The sequence below is a fragment of the Pimephales promelas genome, chromosome 20, assembly GCF_988280905.1.
Source record: "Pimephales promelas chromosome 20, fPimPro1.hap1.1, whole genome shotgun sequence".
In the NCBI taxonomy this organism is placed as follows: domain Eukaryota; kingdom Metazoa; phylum Chordata; class Actinopteri; order Cypriniformes; family Leuciscidae; genus Pimephales; species Pimephales promelas.
The window spans coordinates 31604510-31627200 of NC_142788.1; the positions used below are offsets into that span (position 1 = coordinate 31604510).

General features: G+C 36.2%; 3 protein-coding genes across 4 annotated transcripts; all 3 read left to right on the forward strand.

Annotated features, from left to right (window-relative positions):
* The first annotated feature begins 250 nt into the window (after nt 1-250).
* On the forward strand, nt 251-7204 carry LOC120462937 (C-type mannose receptor 2-like). The gene is made up of 5 exons (XM_089124327.1): nt 251-383; nt 969-1007; nt 3948-4334; nt 4572-4922; nt 5861-7204. The coding sequence occupies exons 2-5, from the start codon at nt 971-973 to the stop codon at nt 6214-6216; spliced, it is 1131 nt and encodes a 376-aa protein (XP_088980453.1). The 5' UTR covers nt 251-383; nt 969-970; the 3' UTR covers nt 6217-7204.
* A 3697-nt stretch (nt 7205-10901) lies between these two features.
* Nucleotides 10902-18115, forward strand: LOC120463801 (C-type mannose receptor 2). Its single transcript, XM_039653121.2, has 5 exons — nt 10902-10974; nt 11549-11587; nt 13085-13477; nt 13717-14073; nt 15708-18115. The coding sequence occupies exons 2-5, from the start codon at nt 11551-11553 to the stop codon at nt 16058-16060; spliced, it is 1140 nt and encodes a 379-aa protein (XP_039509055.2). The 5' UTR covers nt 10902-10974; nt 11549-11550; the 3' UTR covers nt 16061-18115.
* Nucleotides 18116-20110: 1995 nt separating this feature from the next.
* On the forward strand, nt 20111-22631 carry LOC120463749 (uncharacterized). 2 transcript variants are annotated; one of them, XM_089124424.1, is made up of 5 exons: nt 20111-20224; nt 20300-20364; nt 20873-20920; nt 21685-22174; nt 22330-22631. In XM_089124424.1, coding segments are annotated over exons 2-5 (594 nt in total). In that variant the 5' UTR covers nt 20111-20224; nt 20300-20310; the 3' UTR covers nt 22332-22631. The 2 variants fall into 2 exon arrangements, with proteins under 2 accessions (XP_088980550.1, XP_088980551.1); XM_089124425.1 differs by having other exon boundaries at nt 21685-22161; nt 22330-22388.
* The last annotated feature ends 60 nt before the right edge of the window (nt 22632-22691 follow it).

Consider the following 22691-nt stretch of genomic DNA (forward strand, 5'->3'; position numbering starts at 1 on the left):
AAAGCCGCTGAAGTGGAGAAAAAGCTCAAATTGACACAAAAACACAATAAAATAAACTCTTAAATGTGTACTTTGGATGTTTTTTCCACTAGTCTGAATGAATACTTGATGAAAATTAACCAGTACATGAAATAAAAACGTTTTTACCAATAGTATACACACACACACACACACACACACACACACACAACAATAAATGGACAACACACACTTTCGGTCAGTACATCACCTTAGGGCAAGAGAGGAAACAAATAAACCACAGACGGGAGTTTTTCTCTCCAGGAAAACTAGAGCTGGGAGGAGCAGAAGGAGATGATCATGATATAAGTCTGTCCTGACAGAGAAACACACACACAATCGCACAGAAATCACAACATCGACAGGTAAGAAACAGAGTTAAGACAGTTTTAACTTTACACTGATTATAATAGGATTGATTTAGCTGTGTTTGGTATTAAATTATGCTCGGTTGTATTATCTACTCAAAACTAAAGCTTCTTTATTGACATCCATATAATCGTTTACATTGCACAAAAGATTATTTATAGTGGGAAAAAGTTCTTTAGATTTTGAAATGTTTTACACACTAAGAAAACATGGTGAATGAACTGATGAATGAAAGGCTCTTTGAGGAACCAAAAAAATGTACAAGAGCAACATTTAAAAGTAAATATTACAATAAAAATTGTGTTTACAGTAAAACACTGTAAAACAGCACTGCAATTCCAGATCTCAATTTCTATGAGAAAGCGTTTAATCCTGAAGGGTTTAAAGCATAAAAGTGTGTGTGAACACTGCACTGACAGGAGCTTCATGTGTGTGTGTTTATAAGTGATGCGAGAGCTAATAAGCGATGATCAAGTAGGAACGACACGCTCTGAAGTTCTGGATTGTGTACGAACTCCAGCTGCTGTATTAGAAAGCAAATGAAGCTTGTTTACTGAGACTGTGTTCTGTCTTTCCCTCAGGAATGGAGAGAATCACACTGACGTCTCTTCTGCTCACAGGTGAGTGAGTGTTTAATGCAGCGCTCGTAGTGTTCGTGCTGTGCTGAAAGATATTGAGAGGTTTGATAATGAAATAAGAAAAGTACATTAGTTTGAAGTGGTAAATGATAAAGACACAACATCTAGTGAGTTGATAAAGACACTTAAAAGGCTTGATTTTAAATATTCTAAAGGAAAAAAGGTAAAGCCTAAAGGCAAAATCCCTCTATCTTGGTCAAATGATAATCAATGGAAACTGACGAGAACTCGAGATTCAGCATTAAAAAAGTCCCATAAAACAGGCCTTTCAACTGAGCGCCTGATCTATAAGGAACTTCGAAATAAAGTCACTCAGCAGCGAACACACGCAAAAGCAATGCTTTATCTGAATATAATTAAACAAGCAAAGGGCAATTCTAAACAACTTTGGCAAACTATAGATGAATTAACTGGAAAGATGCAAACTAAGAGTGGAATAATAGAGCAGAAAATAGATTTTCTATTAAACGAAGACATTATAGACATTTCTCTAAAACGAAGATGAAATAATAAAATTATGCAACTTAAAAACTAAAGATTTCTGGGGACTTGATAGCTCTCTCATTAAAAAAACATAGGGAGATTTTAACACCAGTTAATACTTATATTGTGAATAAATCAATTGATGAGAGTATCTTCCCCATGTGTCTTTAAAACAGCAGTTATAACTCAAATTTATAAATCTGAAAGCAATAATGAAATAAGCAACTACAGGACTATTAGTATAATCCCTGTAGCATCTAAAATTCTAGAGAAAGCCATCATAGAGCAGCTAACCGATCACTTCGACTGAAATAATTTGTTGCACCCCATGCAGTTCGGCTTTAGACGCAATCATTCGACAGACGCTGATGGAAAACAGAAAGGCCAGCTTGGACGGAGGGCGTTGTGTCTCTCGAAAAGCCTTTGACACCGTAAACCACCGTGTCCTCCAGTATAAGCTCTCTAAGTATAATCTCTGTCAATGGAGACATTGCATTGGATACAATCATATCTCACAAATCGGACGTAATGTGTGAGGGTAAAAAATGTATTGCCCTCTCTGAAGCCTGTCACAACCGGGGTCCCGCAAGGCTCAATACTGGGACCGTTGTTGTTCACTGTTTACATCAATGATCTTCCGGCTGTGTGCAAGGGCATCTTCTTGCGTAGCATTGAATATTGAAAAAACTGTTGGAATGTATTTCACTAAGTCAAATAAAGTGTAAGATTTGCCTAACATCTATTTTAATGGACATTGTGACAGAGATAAAATATCTAGGTGTCCATGCGGACCAAAGTTAAAGCTTTAAAAAACAAATGTTTTTTAAAAGAATGTCCAACTCTATTAAATATAATATATCTCCATCTTTAGACGTATTAGCAATAGTTTGACAACTGATGCATCTTGGTGTGCTTAAAGGTGCTTGACAGTAAATCCCCTCGCTATCATCACTGTTATATTCTCGGTAAATATAAAATATTAAGTTTTGACTCCATAATTCGATATACAAATTTAAGAACCGTTTTCAAATTTGTCAATAAGAATATAAGTTCACCCTCAATTAAAAAAATTATAAAACTTTATTCTGAACAAACGAACCGAACATCCCGTCCACTGCTCACAGAAATTGTGCGATCCCGCCTTTGCACAGACAGCTCTTCATTTAAAATCATTACACATACACAATGCAATCAGCTCCCAGTCTAAAGTTGTCTGTAGATCTGAATAATTTCTCGCAAAACTTTAAGAAACACATCGATAACCAACTGCGTCAGCATCAGCACGCTTAAAGTCTACAAATGAATATTGAAGTAAATGTTTTTGACTATGTTATATTTATTTTAAATATAAATTATCACAGTTTGACTAATATTGCATGTATTTGTTAGAGCTACTGACAGTCATTTGTAATATAATATTTTAATATTGTGTGCATCTGCCCGGGGACTGCAGATGGAAATTAGCATTTGCTAACTTTGGTACAAAACATATTTTCGTGAAATTAATGTATTTTGTACATTGTCTCTGACAAATAAACTAAATAAATAAATTAATTAATATTTCTTTATTCAAAATGGTAAAGATAAAAAGTGTCCCAGTAATCAATTTAGGGCTGAAACGATTCCTCGAGTTACTCGAATTACTCGATTACAAAAATTCCTCGAGGCAAAAAATCGGCCTCGAAGCCTCATTAAATTTCTATGACGCGCACTTTACGTTGTATTAAGAAGACAAAACTAAGGCCAAATGGGCTTTACTATTTAAGTTTGTATTTAAAGTTTTACATGTTATGGGCTACACTGCCCAAAGCAAAAAGGCAGTAACTGCAGTTTTGGTAAAGCATTAATTATTAAAATTTTCATGACATTCAAGGCATCCTTTGTTATGTGACAAAACATCTTATCTTAAATGCGTATCGTTTTAGAGAAAAATGGTAGTCGTTTGTACAATAACTGCAAAAAGCCCTAGCAAAAGTCATTTTTCTCAGTTCTGCACTCTGCGTAGTTACTGCCTTTTTGCTTTGTAGGGCAGTACATGTAACAGGTTTTACAGTAAATTGTTTTAACTGTATTGTTATATAATTGTTGGCACTGGCACTTATAAACACTAAATGGGTAAAAATTGCAATAATTAGTTGTGGAGCCAAATGTTGCAGTTGGAATAAATACCTCTATTTTTTTTAAGAAATAAAAGCCAAACACCTTATCATTTTCGTAATACATTATTTGTTTTGGTTGCTTAAAAACACACATAAACAAATTATCCGATTACTTGATTAATCGATCGATTAAGTGCTAGATTAATCGATTACAAAAAGAATCGATAGCTGCAGCCCTAAATCAATTATAGGTGGCAAATATTGGCCCGTTATGATAAAGATAATGTGTGTCATCGATCAGTGAGATCATCGTTTGAGATCTGAATGTGTCTCTCCTCAGCCGTGGTCAGTTTGTCTGCAGGTACTTTGCGTCAGTATCACTTTGTGAATGAGAGCAAGAGTTGGACTGAAGCTCAGCAACACTGCAGAGAGAAATACACAGATCTGGCCACAATCACCAACACACAAGATCAGACCGACGCAGAGCGGGTCATAAAGAGTGTGGACCCTAACGCTGAACGTGTCTGGATCGGGCTGAGGAGCACAAACACATGGATATGGTCTCTGAATGACCCCACCTTCTACACAGCAAACGAGTCCCAGTACAGGAACTGGGCAACACAACCAGCACAACCAGAAGGAGATGGAGACTGTGTTTTTATGAAGAAGGATGGAAAATGGCATGATTTAGGCTGTAGTTCCACAAGGCCGTTCATCTGCTATAATGGTGAGTTCAGCTGTAAGATCACAAAATACAGATGTGTGCTTTATTAAAGACCATATTGACTATATTCATGTACAATAATAATAATTTAAAAAAACACTTTTAGGTTTGAATGATGAACCACAATTGCATTTAGTGGATTTGTCTTTTTTGTCCTAATGTTCTTGTTTCTTTGTCCTTAAATATTTTCTTATTTCATTATATTTCACTTCACTAGACAAATGTCTTTCTCTTTTAAAGCCAGCAGTAAAACATTCGTCACTGTAAATGTGGAAAAGACTTGGACTGAAGCTCAGAGTTATTGTAGATACAATCACACAGATCTGGCCAGTGTGAGGAACCAGACTGAGAATAATAAGATTAAGAACATCATAGAACAACCCCTAACGTCTAGTGGTGAAGCCTGGATCGGTCTGAGCAGACTCTGGGTTTGGTCAGATAACAGCACCTCCACATTCACACACTGGTACACTGGTGAACCCAACAGCAACCAGAACAGAGAGGACGTCTGCACCTCCAGTGCTAACCAATACCAAGGACGATGGGTCGATGATCCTTGTACAGGTTCTTATCCATTTGTGTGTTATGACGGTAAGAAGACGCTCACACACACACACACACACACACACACACCACACACACACACACAATCATCTGAACAAATTCAACTCTACATGTGAAACAACACAAACTCTAAATCACAGATTGAGTGCACTATAACTTTAACTCAACAACACTAATCAATATTAATTTGTGTAAAAAAAAATTCAGACGGAAACTAGACGATAACTAAAAAAAGTTTTGAATGATGAATAACAAAAACTATGATGACAATCTCTTGACATTTTCATAAACGAATAAAGACTAGATGTAAATGTTAGCGGTAGATGCCCACATGTGAACACCGCACAGATCGACCCGACGGACACGAGTCGGCATCAACATGAAGCAAAAGAATCGGTTTGTTCAAGCGTGTGACGCACACAAGCGTTAGTGTTCACTTAATGTGATCTGCAATATTTGGGACAATCATTTTTAGATTTGAATAATCTGAATCTGGATTAAACCGCTCGGTTTATATGGATTAGTTTTATGACGCTATAATGACCGTTCTGGATCATTTAAGCTTTCACCTGAATTTCCAATGGAGGGACAGAAATATCTCAGGATTCATTCAAATACCTTAATATAGTGCCGAAGTGATGACGTCACTTTGTAGGACAACTCGGAAGTTAGCGGCGCATGGGTTCCCTCGATCGAAAAGCAACGCATTTCCCCAATAGACTTTTGGAAAATCATGCATATTACTAGGATATCGGCTGTTTATCAGCACACATTAATGCATAATTAATACACATTACTGATCATATTCTGCATCACTCAATCCACCCAAATCCTAAACTTAACAATTACCTTACTAACTATTAATAAGCAGTAATTAGGAGTTTATTCAAGCAAAAGTCATAAGGAATAGTTAATATGGACCCTAAACTAAAGTGTGACCGTTGCTGTTTATGTTTGTGCTCCAGATAAACTGGTTCTGATCAGAGAGAATCAGACGTGGACAGAAGCTCTGAAATACTGCAGAGATAAAGACATGGACCTGGTGTCGGTGGACTCGCTGGAGATCCAGCTTCGGTTGAGGAACGTGTCCTCGACGGCCTCCACCGCTCACGTGTGGCTGGGTCTCCGTCACTCCTGTGTGCTCGGCCTCTGGTTCTGGGTCAACGGTCAGACCCTGTGCTATAATCACTGGGCTCCGGGTCACGGCACCGGGGAGGAGGACTGCACTACGACAGTGAGATCCGGAGCCATTCAGACCAGCGACCAGCGCTGGATCAGCCTTCCTGAAACTGAGGAAAACAACTTCATCTGCACCAAGTGAGAGAGTGAGAGTCGAGTCACGGTTTATGAAGATTCAATCAAGCCCTTTGCCGTAACATCATCTCCTTTTAAAGTCTATATAACCTTCACTTTTCTGAGATCAGTTCATGTGGTGACGGATTCAAGCATTTACTGTTTTCTTTCATTTTGCTCTATTGTTTTTTTTTAGTTTAGTGCATATTATCTAGTAATGCAAAATTACATGCAATTTTCCATTATTTGTTAGTTGCTTTGGATAAAATAATCTGCTAAATTAATAAATGTCAATAGATAAATGTAATCATCTCATATTGATTAAAATATATAATGGAATATTTGTACTTTTTAAAGCACAAGCTTGTAAATGAACTGGAGAAGGTTAAAATATGTTTACTTAAATAATACTGTGATCTACAAATGTATACAGTGGCATCAAAAAGTATTTGGACACTTAATGAATAATAAAAAATTATAAGAGAAAAGCTCTAGCATCATTTGAGCACAGACAAGACCTGGTTTGATATTGTACTTAATCTAGTGAAATGAAATATAGATATTCTCAAGTGTCTTAATACCTTTTGAGGCTGCTGTACTTCCCTTCCATGTACCCGTTAATTTGGGGTATATAATTACCCAAATAACTCTCATTAGGGCTGGGTTGAAAATATGAATTTCTTAATTTTAATCAATTCTCATTTTGATGAACCAATATCGATTCATGAATCCCCGATCTGTGCTGTTTTCAGTTGAAGCGTGAACAAAACTTCACTAAAAGTGTTTTGTAGCGAAGAAGAGATTTGTTTTCCTTTGATAAAAATGTACCAAACCTGATATTTTGTAATTAATCGGCATACAGATTAAATCAAATTGTGAAATGTATATCGATACCCAGCCCTAGTCTGTATTTACATACATTTTGAATGTCAGTGGTTTTCTCCTTTGCTGGATTTCTGTACTGGATTGGTGTTGGTTTGTGATTCGTACTCATTTCTTTCCGAGAAAATAAAGCTTTGGAAGAAATTTCATTTGTTATTGATGTCGTTTATCTGACTGTCATCTTGTGTGAATCTGATCTATTTTGTCGCATGCTTAACATTTATTCTGACATACAAAACTGAGTGTTCTTTAAGGTCTTTGGGTTTTTAAGCACAGACGCATGATTTCAGAGATAAACACATGATGTTCAGGTCCCTGAGGGAGAACGAATCAGGACGTCCCGTAAAGACTAGATCGGCTGGAAGGGTCGAAAGCTTGAATGAGCTCACAATCAAGGTGAAAGTGACTGGAAGTGTTTATGTTCATTCTTGTTTGTGTAATAATTTAGCTTTTCATGGTGTTCAAAGCAAATAAAATGGTCTAGAATGTTTAAAATCAGTAAAGTTGAGATATAGATATAGTTGAGATATAGCCTACCATAAAATCAGCCCACAATGTAGACAAGTGAAATTACTGAAGGAAAACACAATATACACGCATTCAGTCTTATCTTATGTCTGCTATGCTGAAAACTGCTGTGTTAATGCTCATCACACACAATCAGAAACTACATTGTGACGAAAAACGCAAATGACATTAAAATCTGAGAAATTCGAGGTCAGTAGTATTTTGCATCACTGGATAAATGTCTGTCGTTTAATGTTTTTTAACATGAACAGTTGGGAAATATTTTATTGCATTCTCATATTCAGAAAGATTTGGCAGGGCAAATAAACATCTGAACCTCTGTGTTATATTACAAGCACAGCTTGAACAGATTCTTTACTGTCATTGCTTAAAAAACTGTTTAGCAGGAAAGATACTAAATGCTAAACGTGACAAGATATAATGGTTTTAAGATTGTTTTAAGTTTACTAAAATTAAAAGTTGTGTATTTAAAGACTACTACATTTACATTTAGTCATTTAGCAGAAGCTTTTATCCATTGATTTTATGATGGTTAATAATCTTCGCTTCACTCTCCATCCAGTAGGTGGCAGAAATGCAACATTAAATGGTTTGCCAAGCCACATTTGCCAAACATGAGGTTTCACTAGTAGCTGCTATTATACTTTAAAATGACTTTTATACACTGCTTTTCCACATGACGTACAGAACTAGAATTATAGATGTATATTAGTAAACAGGTCTCAAGAGTTTGAGTTGCCAAAGACTCTCCAAGGATCACAGAGATTAGTGTGTCTTGGGGTCAGAAAGCCTTAAATGATCAAACAGCCACTACATCACCACATGTGGCAGGGTTTCAAGAAAAAATCTCTTTGCTCATCAAAAAACAAGCTCCAGCATATTCAGGTGTGAGACACAACTTGAATTTCTAAAGGGACTGGATTCTGTGGTCAGACGAAATTAATAAAAAAGTTTTTTTGATATCAAACGGGGATAAAAAGTAGCCCATGTCTATGGTTAAATGTACCGCTGGATCTTTAATGTTGTGGGCCTATTTTTAGCTGGAGATTCAGACACATGGTATCATGGATTCAAGCAAATACCAACAGATGAAAAAAATCAAAACCTGACGGCCTCTGCTAGAAATCTTATAACGGGCCGTGGTTAGATCTTCCATCAGAAGAATCATCCAAAACAAAGATCAAAATGATTACAGCCATCTTTGATCATATTTATCAGGGGTGCCAAAAATTCTGACCACAGTAGTATTTATTTTCTTTTTTATTTGTAATTTTTTTCCGTATCATCATCTCCCATCTCTTACTATTCTTTCTTTATAATAAACACAAATATTTTGCATGATTTCTATCCACATTTTGTCTCTTGCCATCCACACACACAAACAATTGATGTAGATTAATACGTCTAATACAGGTATTACTTTGTTTGCTGTGAATACACTTACCCTTTACTCTGCCCAGCAACCCTGCAGCTGCAGACCGGTCAGTTCCTGATTCCCGCTACCCGTCTTCCTATGCTAATCTGAGAGTCAGTCGCCACCCGTTCCCCGGTTTACACGCCGTTTCTGTTCAGTGATTATTCAAGAAGATTTATGTTATATTGCCTGGTCTACCGGCTGTTTCTGTTCTGTGATTATTCATGAAAGACCTCTGTGACACATAATACATACCTGTCATTTCCATGGTGTTTGATTTTTCATTTTACCATGTTCATGTAGAGTCTCATGTGAATGTTTAAGTCAGCAGGACTCATCAGTGGCATCTGGTCCCTGTCAAAAAAACAAAACGAAACAACTGAACAAGCTGATATCAAGAGAAACTTATAGGGCAATTTTGAGTACATTTTAGATTTTTCTGGTTAAAATTGCCATCTAAAAATTACTAATATGTATATATATTAGTAATTTGAACACCAGGTTTGTTGTGCCTTGTAGTATACATGTAGGGCTGCATAAAATAATAACAATAGCATATAGCATGCGGCCTATAAATCGTTAAAAAGAAACACTTCAGTACACTACACTAGATAAAAATATATGGATTATCATATGTAAATTCAATTGTTTCCATTCATTATGAAATGAGATTTAAGTAAAAACATGAAGCCTATTGTTTGGCGCGTTTTGCTTTTCAAACTCACAGCGCGTACAGAGAACATTTACTTAAGCGATCGAGCCGCTCCAAACCATAAAACATTATCGTTACATTATACGTTTGCGTTTGAGAAGATATCCACAAAAAGTATTTAACAGTAAACACTGATCTAAATATACTATTCTTGTTTTAAGCATAAACTCACTTCATTTTGATCAAAAAGACATCTTAAGTCATTTTGCATCGCAAATAAATGCATTCAGTATTTACTGTACTTTTTTTGACATCATCTTACTGGAAAGATTTTTCATGTAAATCACTGTAATATAATGTGACTATAAATGATGTGCTGCTGTCTCATATTTGCATGTTTGACAAGCTGCACAAATACTGTACTCTTCACTTCAACTGAAGTTTATTGTGACATCATGGCAACAGTGATGCAAATAAAGCAGTTGTTTATTATCCCCTTCCTTCTCCAGTCTCCAATATTATCCTTAATCTTCAACCCAAAGACTCAGTTTGTTTCAGTTTACACTATTACTCTTCAGTTTAAGACTCAACGCCACCATTTCATGCTCACCGCTTCCCTGCACATTCACTGTCCCTGTTCCATCAACATCAGTGTTGTTCAATAAACCGTTTTAGGTTCAATTCTATCATCTTATACAAGTCTCCAGATATCAGATATCACAATTTCTGCTTTATAGTAAAATTGAACTCCATTTATCATTTGTCAGTAATAAAGAGACACTCACAATAACATGATTTTGCATATTTGCTGAAAACCGCCTCTGGTTTCCTGGTTAGATTTTTTTCTGCATCACTAATTTAATCTAAACCGCATGTGAACTTTCATCCCCGAGGGACAATAGGACACTCATGACTATTACCTGCGTAAAGTAAAGAACATATACACATGAAAAGTTAATGTGTAAATGAAAAATTCAAATGTGACACTGATGATGAAAACAGTGACGCTGAAATTAACCCTGTTATCACTGTCACACAACTTTGACAAAATCTTTATTTAATAAAGATTTTATAAATAAAGTTGACTTGAATACAAATATACTTGAGCTCTTTTCCCCACTAGACTGAAAGAATACTTTATGAAAATCCCAAATCTCAAAATTAACCAGTGTATATTAGATATCTCCCCCTCTCTCTCTCTCTCTCTCGCTCACTCACTCACTCTTTACATTAAATAGACAACACACACATTACTGGTCAGTACATCTCCAGAAACACACACAATCGCACAGAAATCACCACATCGACAGGTAAGAAACAGAGTTTAAGACAGTTTTAACTTTACACTGATTATAATAGGATTGATTTAGCTGTGTTTTGTATTAAATTATGCTCGGTTGTATTATCTACTCAAAACTAAAGCTTCTTTATTGATACTGATGGTTCCATGAAGAACCTTTAACATCATATAATCTTTTACATTGCACAAAAGATTCTTGATAATGGGAAAAAGTTCTTTAGATTTTTAAATGTTTTACATACTGAGAAAACAAGTGAAAGGCTCTTTGAGGAACCAAAAAAAGTAAATATTGCAATAAAAATTGTGTTTACAGTAATAGACTGTATAACAGCACTGCAATTCCAGATCTCAATTTCTATGAGAAAGAGTTTAATCCTGAAGGGTTTAAAGCATAAAAGTGTGTGTGAACACTGCACTGACAGGAGCTTCATGTGTGTGTGTTTATAAGTGATGCGAGAGCTAATAAGCGATGATCAAGTAGGAACGACACGCTCTGAAGTTCTGGATTGTGTACGAACTCCAGCTGCTGTATTAGAAAGCAAATGAAGCTTGTTTACTGAGACTGTGTTCTGTCTTTCCCTCAGGAATGGAGAGAATCACACTGACGTCTCTTCTGCTCACAGGTGAGCGAGTGTTTAATGCAGCGCTCGTAGTGTTCGTGCTGTGCTGAAAGAGCTCAAGCCGAGTGTCAAAGGTCGTGCTTCACACACCAACCATTCCTCAAATCATGTGTATTTCATTTGAAGAAAAATAATTGTAAACACCCAAAAAGTAAATACAATAAAAACAAAAAGTAACTACAATAACGGATAAGTGCTTCACAGGAATTGGTCAGTAGGTTGGACAATTCAATAACGTGAAAATTGATGCGTGTATCTGATGGTATAGTTCATCAAACGATGTCTAAAGACGAAGCAGTCCCTTAGTAGAGGAATAATCCAACCATTTGGGACAGTTCTCATGCATAAGACTCTTCCAAATCAGGATCAGTCAGGTAGGCCAAAAGTCCCAAGCTTACATCCCGCTGGGCTTTGAATCCACATTAAGTTTGCAACATGCAGTGTTAAAGGGATTAGGGATGCACGATATATCGGCCAACATATCGGTATCGGCCGATATACGTTCATTTTTAATGTTATCACAATCGGCCTGGTAAGAAAATGTGGCCGATATATTAAAGCCGATAAATAATGTATTATTCCCTTCAGCTGAGACACTTGTTGAGAACTGATTGTTTTTGAATTTCTTTGTTTTTGAAAAATCTGGGCAACGCAAATCTGTCATATCGACTGAGAACATCATTATAATTGTGCGCTTGGGACATGGATTTAATTGTGAGACTTTTGTTTTTGTAATCAGGCTCTCAAAATTAGCTAAAAAATTTGGATTTAAGTTCATCGGCCAATATATCGGTTATCGGCTTTCAAATATAAAGAATTATCGGTTATCGGCCACATTTTTCATATCGGTGCATCCCTAAAAGGGATAGTTCACTTTGAAATTAATTTTTGGTATGTTTTATCTTACCTCAAGGGCATCCAAAATGTAGGTGTCTTTGTTTCCACAGCATTTTCAATTTTGATATTTTTCGGTCAAACCGGTGTAGTCTATCAGTCATATAATGCAGGTTTAGGGGGTCCACCCTCGGTTCACCTGAAAGAGCAGCACAGAGAAGTCAAAATTAAACATGATTTAATGACTCGTAAATGTAATGGCCTAAGACACGAAACGAGCGGTTTGTGTGAGAAAGCGAACAGTATTTATATCGTTTTTACCTCGTGTAATCACAGCCACGTCCAACTGATCTGACGGGACGAGCGTTTCGGTCTGCGCATGCGCCGGAAGTGATCTCTCGGGCGTGTACGTCACTCATTGTTTGGACAGAGATTTCGGAAGTGCTACCCTCCAGATCGCTCCGCCCTCTTTCCGTTGATTGGCCGGCTGTTTTCTGGCCAGACATGTCGATGTCTCAGACTGAGTACAGCAGCGAACTGAAATTTAACGGAAGAACGAAGTCTGACCTAGTCAGGCTAGGCAAATATTAGCCCGTAATGATAAGGATAATGTGTGTCATCGATCAGTGAGATCATCGTTTGAGATCTGAATGTGTCTCTCCTCAGCCGTGGTCAGTTTGTCTGCAGGCGCTTTGCGTCAGTATCACTTTGTGAATGAGAGAAAGAGTTGGACTGAAGCTCAGAAACACTGCAGAGGGAAATACACAGATCTGGCCACAATCACCGACACACAAGATCAGACCGACGCAGAGCGGGTCATAAAGAGTGTGGACCCTAAAGCTGAACGTGTCTGGATCGGGCTGAAGAAAACAAACACATGGATATGGTCTCTGAATGACCCCACCTTCTACACAGCAAACGAGTCCCAGTACAGGAACTGGTCAAACACTTCACCAGCACAACCACAAGGAGATGGAGACTGTGTTTTTATGATGAAGTTTGATGGACAATGGCATGATGAAAAATGTAATGCTGAAATGAAATTCATCTGCTATAATGGTGAGTTCAGCTGTAAGAGCACAACACACAGATGTGTGCTAAAAGACCATGCTGAATATTTTCATGTACAATAATAATAAAACACTTTTAGTTTTGAATGATGAACCACAATTGCATTTAGTGGATTTGTCTTTTTGTCCTTATGTTTTTATTTCTTTGTCCTTATATTTTCTTGTGTTTTATGCATTTAATTTCTCTGATATTTCACTTCATTAGACAAATGTCTTTCTCTTTTAAAGCCAGCAGTAAAACATTCGTCCCTGTAAGTGAGACAAAGAATTGGACTGAAGCTCAGAGTTACTGTAGACACAATTACACAGATCTGGCCAGTGTGAGGAACCAGACTGAGAATATTAAGATTCAGACATTCGTACAAAACAACCCAATTTCACCTGATGAAGCCTGGATCGGTCTGAGCAGACTCTGGGTTTGGTCAGATAACAGCACCTCCACATTCAAACACTGGTACACTGATGAACCCAACATCAACCAGAACAGAGAGGACGTCTGCACCGCGATTGATATGACGACTGCACACCAAGGACGATGGGTAGATGATAAATGTACAGATCTTTATCCCTTTGTGTGTTATGACGGTGAGTAGACGCTCTCACACACGCAGTCATCTGAACAAATGCAAATACCGATCCTGACTCGGTTATTAATTATAGTGGATTGTTCACCCAAAAATGTATTTCATTCACTTACTCTCATTTCATTTCAAACCAAACGAACTTGAAATACAAATTAAGACATATTTTTTAATGAAACCTGGGAGGTTTCTGTTCCTCCAGGTAAACAAAACTTCCAGATCCAAAATGACGGTGTTGAAAAAAAAATCCATATGAATCGAGTGGCGTATGAAGAGATCACTTTACATGACGAATAGTTCATTTAGGCTTTTATACTGACACAAACATACATATCACATCTGGCATATACAGAAGCTCCAACGTGCATCACATGATGCAAAACAACCAATTCGGTTTGTTCTAGCGTGTGACGCACAAAAGCATTTGTGTTTAAATGTGATTTAAATAAAAGCCTAATCTGAATCTGGATTAAACCGCTCGATTTATATGGGTTTAGTTCACCCAAAAATGAAAATGATGTGATGCTCGCTCCAAGCACGTCAGACCTCCGTTCATCTTCGGAACACAGTTTAAGATATTTTAGATTTATGCCTGGTTCAGATTACACGATTTTTTTTGTCTCTTACGATAGTCACTGTGTCAGATTACGCGATTTTGACTCCTAAAATCTTGTCGTGTCGTGGACAAGACACACGTCAGACTAAACGTTGCTTCCTGACCAGTCATCGCATGCCGTTTTTAACTGCGCGCGTGATGTCATCAAGAAGGCGAAACTAGTAGCAAGTGACTTCCAGAAACGAATGTAAACTAACAATGGATGAAGAGTAAAAGTTCAGAAAAAAGTAAAAAAAAAGAAAGAAAACCGATCCGATACCATTTTCTAAAACAATTACTAGTTATACACGCTAGCTTTGCGTAACGCTGCAAATCGGAGATCAACAAACAGTGGTTGCTTGTGGCGACACAGGAAGTCGTGCTGTTGCCACAAGCAACCACTGTTTAGAGCAGCCGCTGTCAAAACTGAAATGCTGTTTATTTAACAAAATTGTTTATGGGCCTTAAATTATAAAGAGATTATTTTCTTATATTATTCATTTATCATTTTTTTAGATTCCTAAATTTATTTGTTGCACTTTGTTTATACAGTTATACTGTAAATCTAAAATACCCTTTTCAGTTTACAGTATTAGATGTTGTGTTGCTGCATTTTAAGCTATTTTTCACTCAAGAAAGATAAATAATATAATGCTGTGAAATGAATGTCAGATAATAAAAATACTCTAGTTCACTGTATGTATTTGTTCATATTTAATTAAGGGATAAGTCTGAAGCACACCATAAAAATAATTCTATAAATTCATACAGTGCTAGTATGAATTGCAACTGTATAGATACTGTACACACCCAGATATCGGATCAGTACTCGGTATCGACCGATACCCTGAGTCCAGGTATCGGATAAGTACTCTGTATCGGCTGAGTACTCGGTATCGGGAAGGAAAAAAGGGTATCGGAACATCTCTATTAAAAAGCAGAAATTAGGAGTTTATTGAGGCAAACGTCGTAGTGAATAGTTAATATTGAGAATTGGACCCTAAACTAAAGTGTGACCGTTGCTGTTTATGTTTGTGCTCCAGATAAACTGGTTCTGATCAGAGAGAATCAGACGTGGACAGGAGCTCTGAAATACTGCAGAGATAAAGACATGGACCTGGTGTCGGTGGACTCGCCGGAGATCCAGCTTGGGTTGGAGAACGTGTCCTCGACGGCCTCTACCGCTCACGTGTGGCTGGGTCTCCGTCACTCCTGCGTGCTCGGCCTCTGGTTCTGGGTCAACGGTCAGACCCTGTGCTATGATCACTGGGCTCATGGTCACGGCACCGGGGAGGACTGCACTACGACAGTGAGATCCGGAGCCATTCAGACCAGCAACCAGCGCTGGATCAGCCTTCCTGAAACTGAGAAAAACAACTTCATCTGCACCAAGTGAGAGAGTGAGAGTCGAGTCACGGTTTATGAAGATTCAATCAAGCCCTTTGCCGTAACATCATCTCCATTTAAAGTCTATATAACCTTCACTTTTCAGAGATCAGTTCATGTGGTGACGGATTCAAGCATTTACTTATTGTTTATATATATAAATTTAGAACATATTATTTTGTCCTCAACACTTACATTTACTTTTGTGGACTTTTTTGCAAAATGCATCAAAAATAATTGCAAGTTTAATCATTATGATAATATATGATATATTATATCATGCACTGAGATTACTTACAATCCAAGTTTCTGCATCATTATGGATTATTTCCAACAAATCTGAAAAGTGCACAGGTGAAAATCTGAGAAAGTGCAAAAATAATATTTATCATGTTTTTCACCCGTTCTGAAATCATATTTTGCATAAAGAAAACATTTAATCAGTCACAATTAAGCACATTTAATCTTAAATACTGTAAAGTGAAAAATATAATTATTGTATAATTGTTATATATAACAATAATGCAATAAATACAAGTATTGCATTATTGTTATGCAAAAATGCTGTAGAGTACCCTTTAACTTTACAATGAAAATCAAAGCGATACCGTCATTAATGGTGACTTTCTTCTTTTGTGGGCTTGATATGTGCTGCAAACTTAAAATTATAGCAAAAATAATGATATATTTTAAATAATTTTAAATCATCATATATTTAAATATAATATTTCCACCCATCCCATGATTCTCTTTCCATCACTGCGTCCCATAGTACGTGCCGAACGCTAACTATGTATTTGTCTCTTTAGGAAATTGGTTGTGATGTTCCTCTTTTATATATAATGTAATCTGCTAATAAATGTAAATAGATAAATGTAATGAACTTATATTGATTGAAAGACGTCATGGAATATTTGTCCCTCTAAAGAGCATCAGCAGAAGCGTTTAAATCAACTGGGAAAGGTTAAAATGTGATTAAGATATTGTGCTTTTTGTTTTTTGACAAATTAAAGGAGTCATGACATGACAAATCAAATTTACCTCGATCTTTTGACATATAAGAGGACTTTGTACCATTAAAAATATCCTGCATTTGTTTAATCAAGCTCCAAAAATGGCCGGGTTTTGGACTTTAGTAGACTTTTCAACTCGGGCGGCAGACGCGAATTCGCATCAAACGCGTGAATGCACAAATAGCACTAAATAAATCATTCGCGCGTAACGCGCCAGGCGCTCAATTCGCGCGAGGCGTATTCGCATTTACCATGCCGCGCTCTACGCCCCATTCGCGATGCAGGAATTTTTTATGCGCTTAACGCGCCTTTGCATTGACTTAACATTGAAATCACTCACGCCTGATGCGCTATTCGCGTCTGGTATGAACGCACCAATAAAAACAAGGAACATTGTCTTTTTGTTTTGTTTCAATCCCTGTCATGGCCTCTTTAAAGGACCTACAAATATATGCACTATGACAAAATGTAATGTTTTTTAATTTTATATATACACAAATACCAAAACAAGTGGCATTTATAATAAAGAAATGCAGCACAAACACACTCAACAAAATGTTTGGAATATGAAACAACAGAAATAACGTCTCGGAAAATTTCTGGTTGGAAAACCTGAAGCAATGTGTGACCTTGTCCTTGAGGAAAACTGACTTCACAGATCCACTAAAAATAAGGATAATATCATTCAGTGACTCAGAAAAGTGTCAGTTTTGCTCAAACATCACTTGAGGACAGATGACACTTGTTTTGAAAGAAATTTTAGACATTTGTCTGAATACTGTACTTCCTATCTATTTATGATTATTTATCAACTACCCATTCATTTGGGCTATATAACTACCATTATACTCATCTGTACGTAAATATATTTCTGAAAATCAGTGCAGTTCTGTAGTGGTTTTTGTCTCATATATTTATATATTCCATTGTTTTCTACCTAAAGTGAAGACAATATAAGGTTGAGATTCCTGAAAATAACATTAAGGTTGATAAAACACAGGCTTCAGTTTCATATCTTTTTTTCTTTTGTCTTCTTTCCTGAATAAAACACACGTGTCTGTAAAAAACTCGACTGTTCGTTATACAAATAAGTGTTTCAGATGCAAATGAAGGTCACGGCACATTTTTACGGTTTCCTGTGGCATGTTTTGGCGCGTTCTCCCGCCAGATTACGTCAGCATCATCGGTACAGAGTTCACGAGGCGCGTGTTCACCACGTCTGGAAATGTGAGCGTGATGAAGAAATACCGGTGACACTTTACAATAAGGTTTATTAGTTAACATTAAAAAAGAATGAACAATACTTCTTCAGCATGTGTTAATCTTTGCTGATGTTAATTTCAACATTTACTTTTTTTTTTTTAAATCTTGTTAACAATAGTTAATGCACTGTGAACTAACATGAACAAACAATGACCAGATGGATTTGTATTAAGTAACGTTAACAAAGATTAACAAATGTAAGGTTAGTTAATGTTAGTTAGTACATTAACTAACGTTTAATAAGTGAACCTTATTGTAAAGTGTTGCCGAAATATCTCCACTTCGTGAGATCAGAAGCGCCCACACTTCCTGAAGAGCTCACTTTCAAATAAATCTGCCCAATAAAGTCTGACTCAAAAACACTGCGATTGTTTCACTGGGGAAATTAAAATGTCTATATTAAACATCTTTATAATTAAAATTCATATCTGTGTCCTGAAACAAGCTAAATTTATACAAGAAAAGGTGTACGAGTGTCCAACTAATCCATCTGTGGCTGGACACACACACACACACACACACACATATACAGGACATGATGATCTAGTGGAGAAGACTAGCAATTAGGGCTGTGACGGTGGCGCTGTCACCGCACAAAAACGATGCTTTAAATATATATATGAAATACATATTTTAAAAAGAGTGATTTGTGGCTTTTGAGAACTGACATTGAATCAAATCAACTCAAATTAACCCTCTTTTTTTACCTTATTAAGCCTCAAATTAACCCTCCAAATTAACCTTAGCTTTGAACATTCAAAACTAGCTATGGATATAGTACCACATGACTTGATTTGATAAAGATAATTTCCTAACTGTCTAACATTGTATCTCCCTTTTTCGTTTATTATTATATATATATATTTTTTATTATTATTATTTTTTTTTTTCTCTTTCTTTTGTTGTTGTTGTCGTTCTGTAGTTGTTGCTGCTGTCTTCTTTATGTTGTGTCTTATGTCAGTTATTGTATTCGAAAAAAGCAAAATAAAATTTTCAAAAAAAAAAAAAACTAGCTATGGTCAAAACAACAATACTGCTCACATGGAACAATAAACACCAAATATCAACTACACAACGGCTACATCTATTAAGGGACCATATTATTAAAGAGAAACAAACATCAGCAATTAAACCCCAACTGTACAAATGTAATAAAATGCTCAGTCCACTGCTCTCATCCTTAAATGTTGATTCAAACTAGCTAGGGAGTTTATGCCTCAATTAAGATCTTTAGTATTTTAAATGGATTAAATAATAAGATATCCATAAATACAAATTATTTCTACAATATATAAAGTTCTGAGTATTATTGAATACATCATTCTACAAATATTTGTGGATTGAGGTCTTTTATGTACGTATAAGTCATGTTCTAAAGGCAATCCTTCTTTTCATTTTTTATATATATATAAAGCTGCACATTATTGTTATTTATTGTTGTTGGTGATGGTGGTGGTATTGGTATTATTGATATTATACAACTATTTGCATTCCTTCCATCTCTTCTAATATAAACATTCCTAACCCTAACATTTTTTTCAGCCCTAATTTTTACATATTTTTTTAAACTATACTGTGTCTATGTTGCTTTTACGTTCGTCGGGTTTAGCTTACTTCTGGGTACAAATATTTCCCCAAAACATGTTTAACTAGGAACAAAGACACACACACACACGTCTCCCATTTCAAAGCCAGCGGTGACGCTCACTGCTACACAAATAGATGTTTATAGCGGCTCCGTTATTTTCATTAAATCACGCAGCGTCTCGCCCGACGGCCCCCGCGCTCTCCTGATTGGTTCAGCATGTCGGGACGCTTGTTTAAATGCTGTGTGTTTGGGGAGATCCGTAGAGAAACATCAGCTCACTTTTAGCTTCACTTCACGAGCTCGATCACAGGTAAGACTGAATCTCCTGATTTATTGTGTTTTACTGCAACTGACGCATCATTGATTGCTTTCGTTGTTCGCACAGCGACTTTAAGGATGAAGACCGCTTTTCTGGTTTTGTGTCTTCTGGTCTTCGGACACGCGCTGCCTGTAAGTGTTTTCGCCCGTTTTAGTTTCTTACAGGAAATGATTCGCTGTTTGACGTTTAATATCAGAAATACTTCACAAAACAACGGGTGAATCTCACAAAAACTGTCAAGAAATGCTCCAGTTATATTTCAACTGAAAAAATAAAATAAAAACTAAGCATTACTTTCATTACAATTAAGCACATTTGCTTTTTTTTAATTTTTCATTACTGTATTGTGAAAAAAGAATTATGGTAAATTTTGTTGTATTTTACACTTAAAATCATTGTCCCTGGACAGGATTATTTACATGGATATTTATTTTTTTTCACAGTAAAGATAATTGTGTCAATGTCAATAAAAGTGGTGAGACATATTTTATAATATGTTGAAAAATATAAAAAAAATCACATATTTTTGTGTGAGATTTGCCCCATACTTTTGTCTTTACTGTTATATTATTAATATTTGAGGGGAAAATCAGAATATGTTGCTAAATAAACAATTTTTCTCATGATACAACTAATCAGATGCAGCGACGGAGAGTAACACGCTCAGAGAGTTCGGAAGACGACGGGGTACAAAACACACACACACACTACTTTGACTATAAGTGACAAAATCTAACAGACTCACTAGTTTTCACAGTAAGTTAGTGATACGAACACTCACCATCATGCAAACCTGCCAACATTTCACTAAGAAAAATTTTAGGCCTAAATTAAAAACATATATATTTGAAATGCATATAAATTTGTTTTTCCAGTTTCTACAAAATATTAACTTAAAGTGCTGTATATTTCTGAGTCATATATAAATGATAAAGGTCAGATTTCTGTAATAGTAATTAATAACCTGAATGTGTTTTAAATAAACAATAACCAGCTTTATATATTCATCATCAATAAATCCAATATGTTTCAATCTCATACATTAGTAACAAACTGAATATTGATTGCTCCAAAGCCAGTCATATTTTAACCATGTTTATACTTTTTACACTGAAATTGAATTGAACAGGTTATGCTGATTTGAAGAAATTTGGATAAAAGCATTTTGAAAATGCAATCAATTCACATCTATTTGTATAGCACTTTTCACAATACAAAAACTAATTAATTAATTAATAAAACTATGCAATTTTTTTGAGTGCAGAAATCTGACCTTTCATTGATGTATAACTGACAAATATGAAAAAGTTTCATTTGTTTGTTTATGTTAAAACTGTGTAATCTAAATAAATGAAAATTCTACATGCAATTAAAATACATAAATCATAACTTTAGATTTTTTTTAAGTGTAGATTTGAATTTAATCATCACACGTTTCTGATGGTTTTCAGAGCGACTCCGAGGGAAACAGCGACGAAGAGAAGAAAGCAGAGGATGAAGAGGATGGAGGAAATGAGGAAGAGGAAGGAGGAGAAGAAGATGAGGAAGAAGAAGATGAGGAAGAGGAAGGAGATGAAGAAGAGGAAGGAGATGAAGAAGAAAATGGAGATGAGGAAGAGGAAGAAGGAAATAAAGAGGAAGGAGAAGATGAAGGGGGAAATGGAGAGGGGGAAGAAGGAGTGAAAGAAAACGAGGAAGAGGAGGGAGGCACAGAAAATGAGGAAAATAAAGCGAAGGAAGATGATGAGGAAGAGGGAGATGGAGAGAGCGAGCATGAAGAACAAAAGAGAGGAGATAATGAGGAAGAGGAGGAGGAATATGGCAGTGAGGAAGGAGATAGTGATGAAAGTGACGGTGGTGATGAAGAGAATGAACACGAGACCAACGGAGATGAAGAACCCGCGACTGGGAAGATTTCATCCACAGACGTCAGTCACTCGTGTAATAATTTCATACAGGAATATTCTGGCTCGTTTTCATCTGAACACCTGTGCTGATTCAGCTGAAAATAACTGAAATATCACTGTAACAATATTACAATAACACTATCATAGCACTGCGACCTCAAAATCGAATCCTTCTCGTCTCTCCCACAGGATATGACATCATGATGGGCGAAGCTCTCACTGGAAGACATCATGGACGACACGGCCACCTTGAAGAAGATCATGATCGCTGATCCTGGAGTCAAAGAAGAAAATTATTGCAATTTCATATTTAACTCGCATGTAAATACAGACTGTAAGAAATAATTCATACTCACCTCATAAATATGATGAAAAAAAAAATAACCACATGGAAATAACTAAAATGTCAAGTGTAAATAAACTACAATCTTACAAGATGTTTTAAAAGATATTACAGATTACAATGAATAAACTGAAATTATTATTTCATATTCAATTTGTCATTGTGTTTTTTTTATTTATTTATTATGTAATCTATTTTTCGCATATAA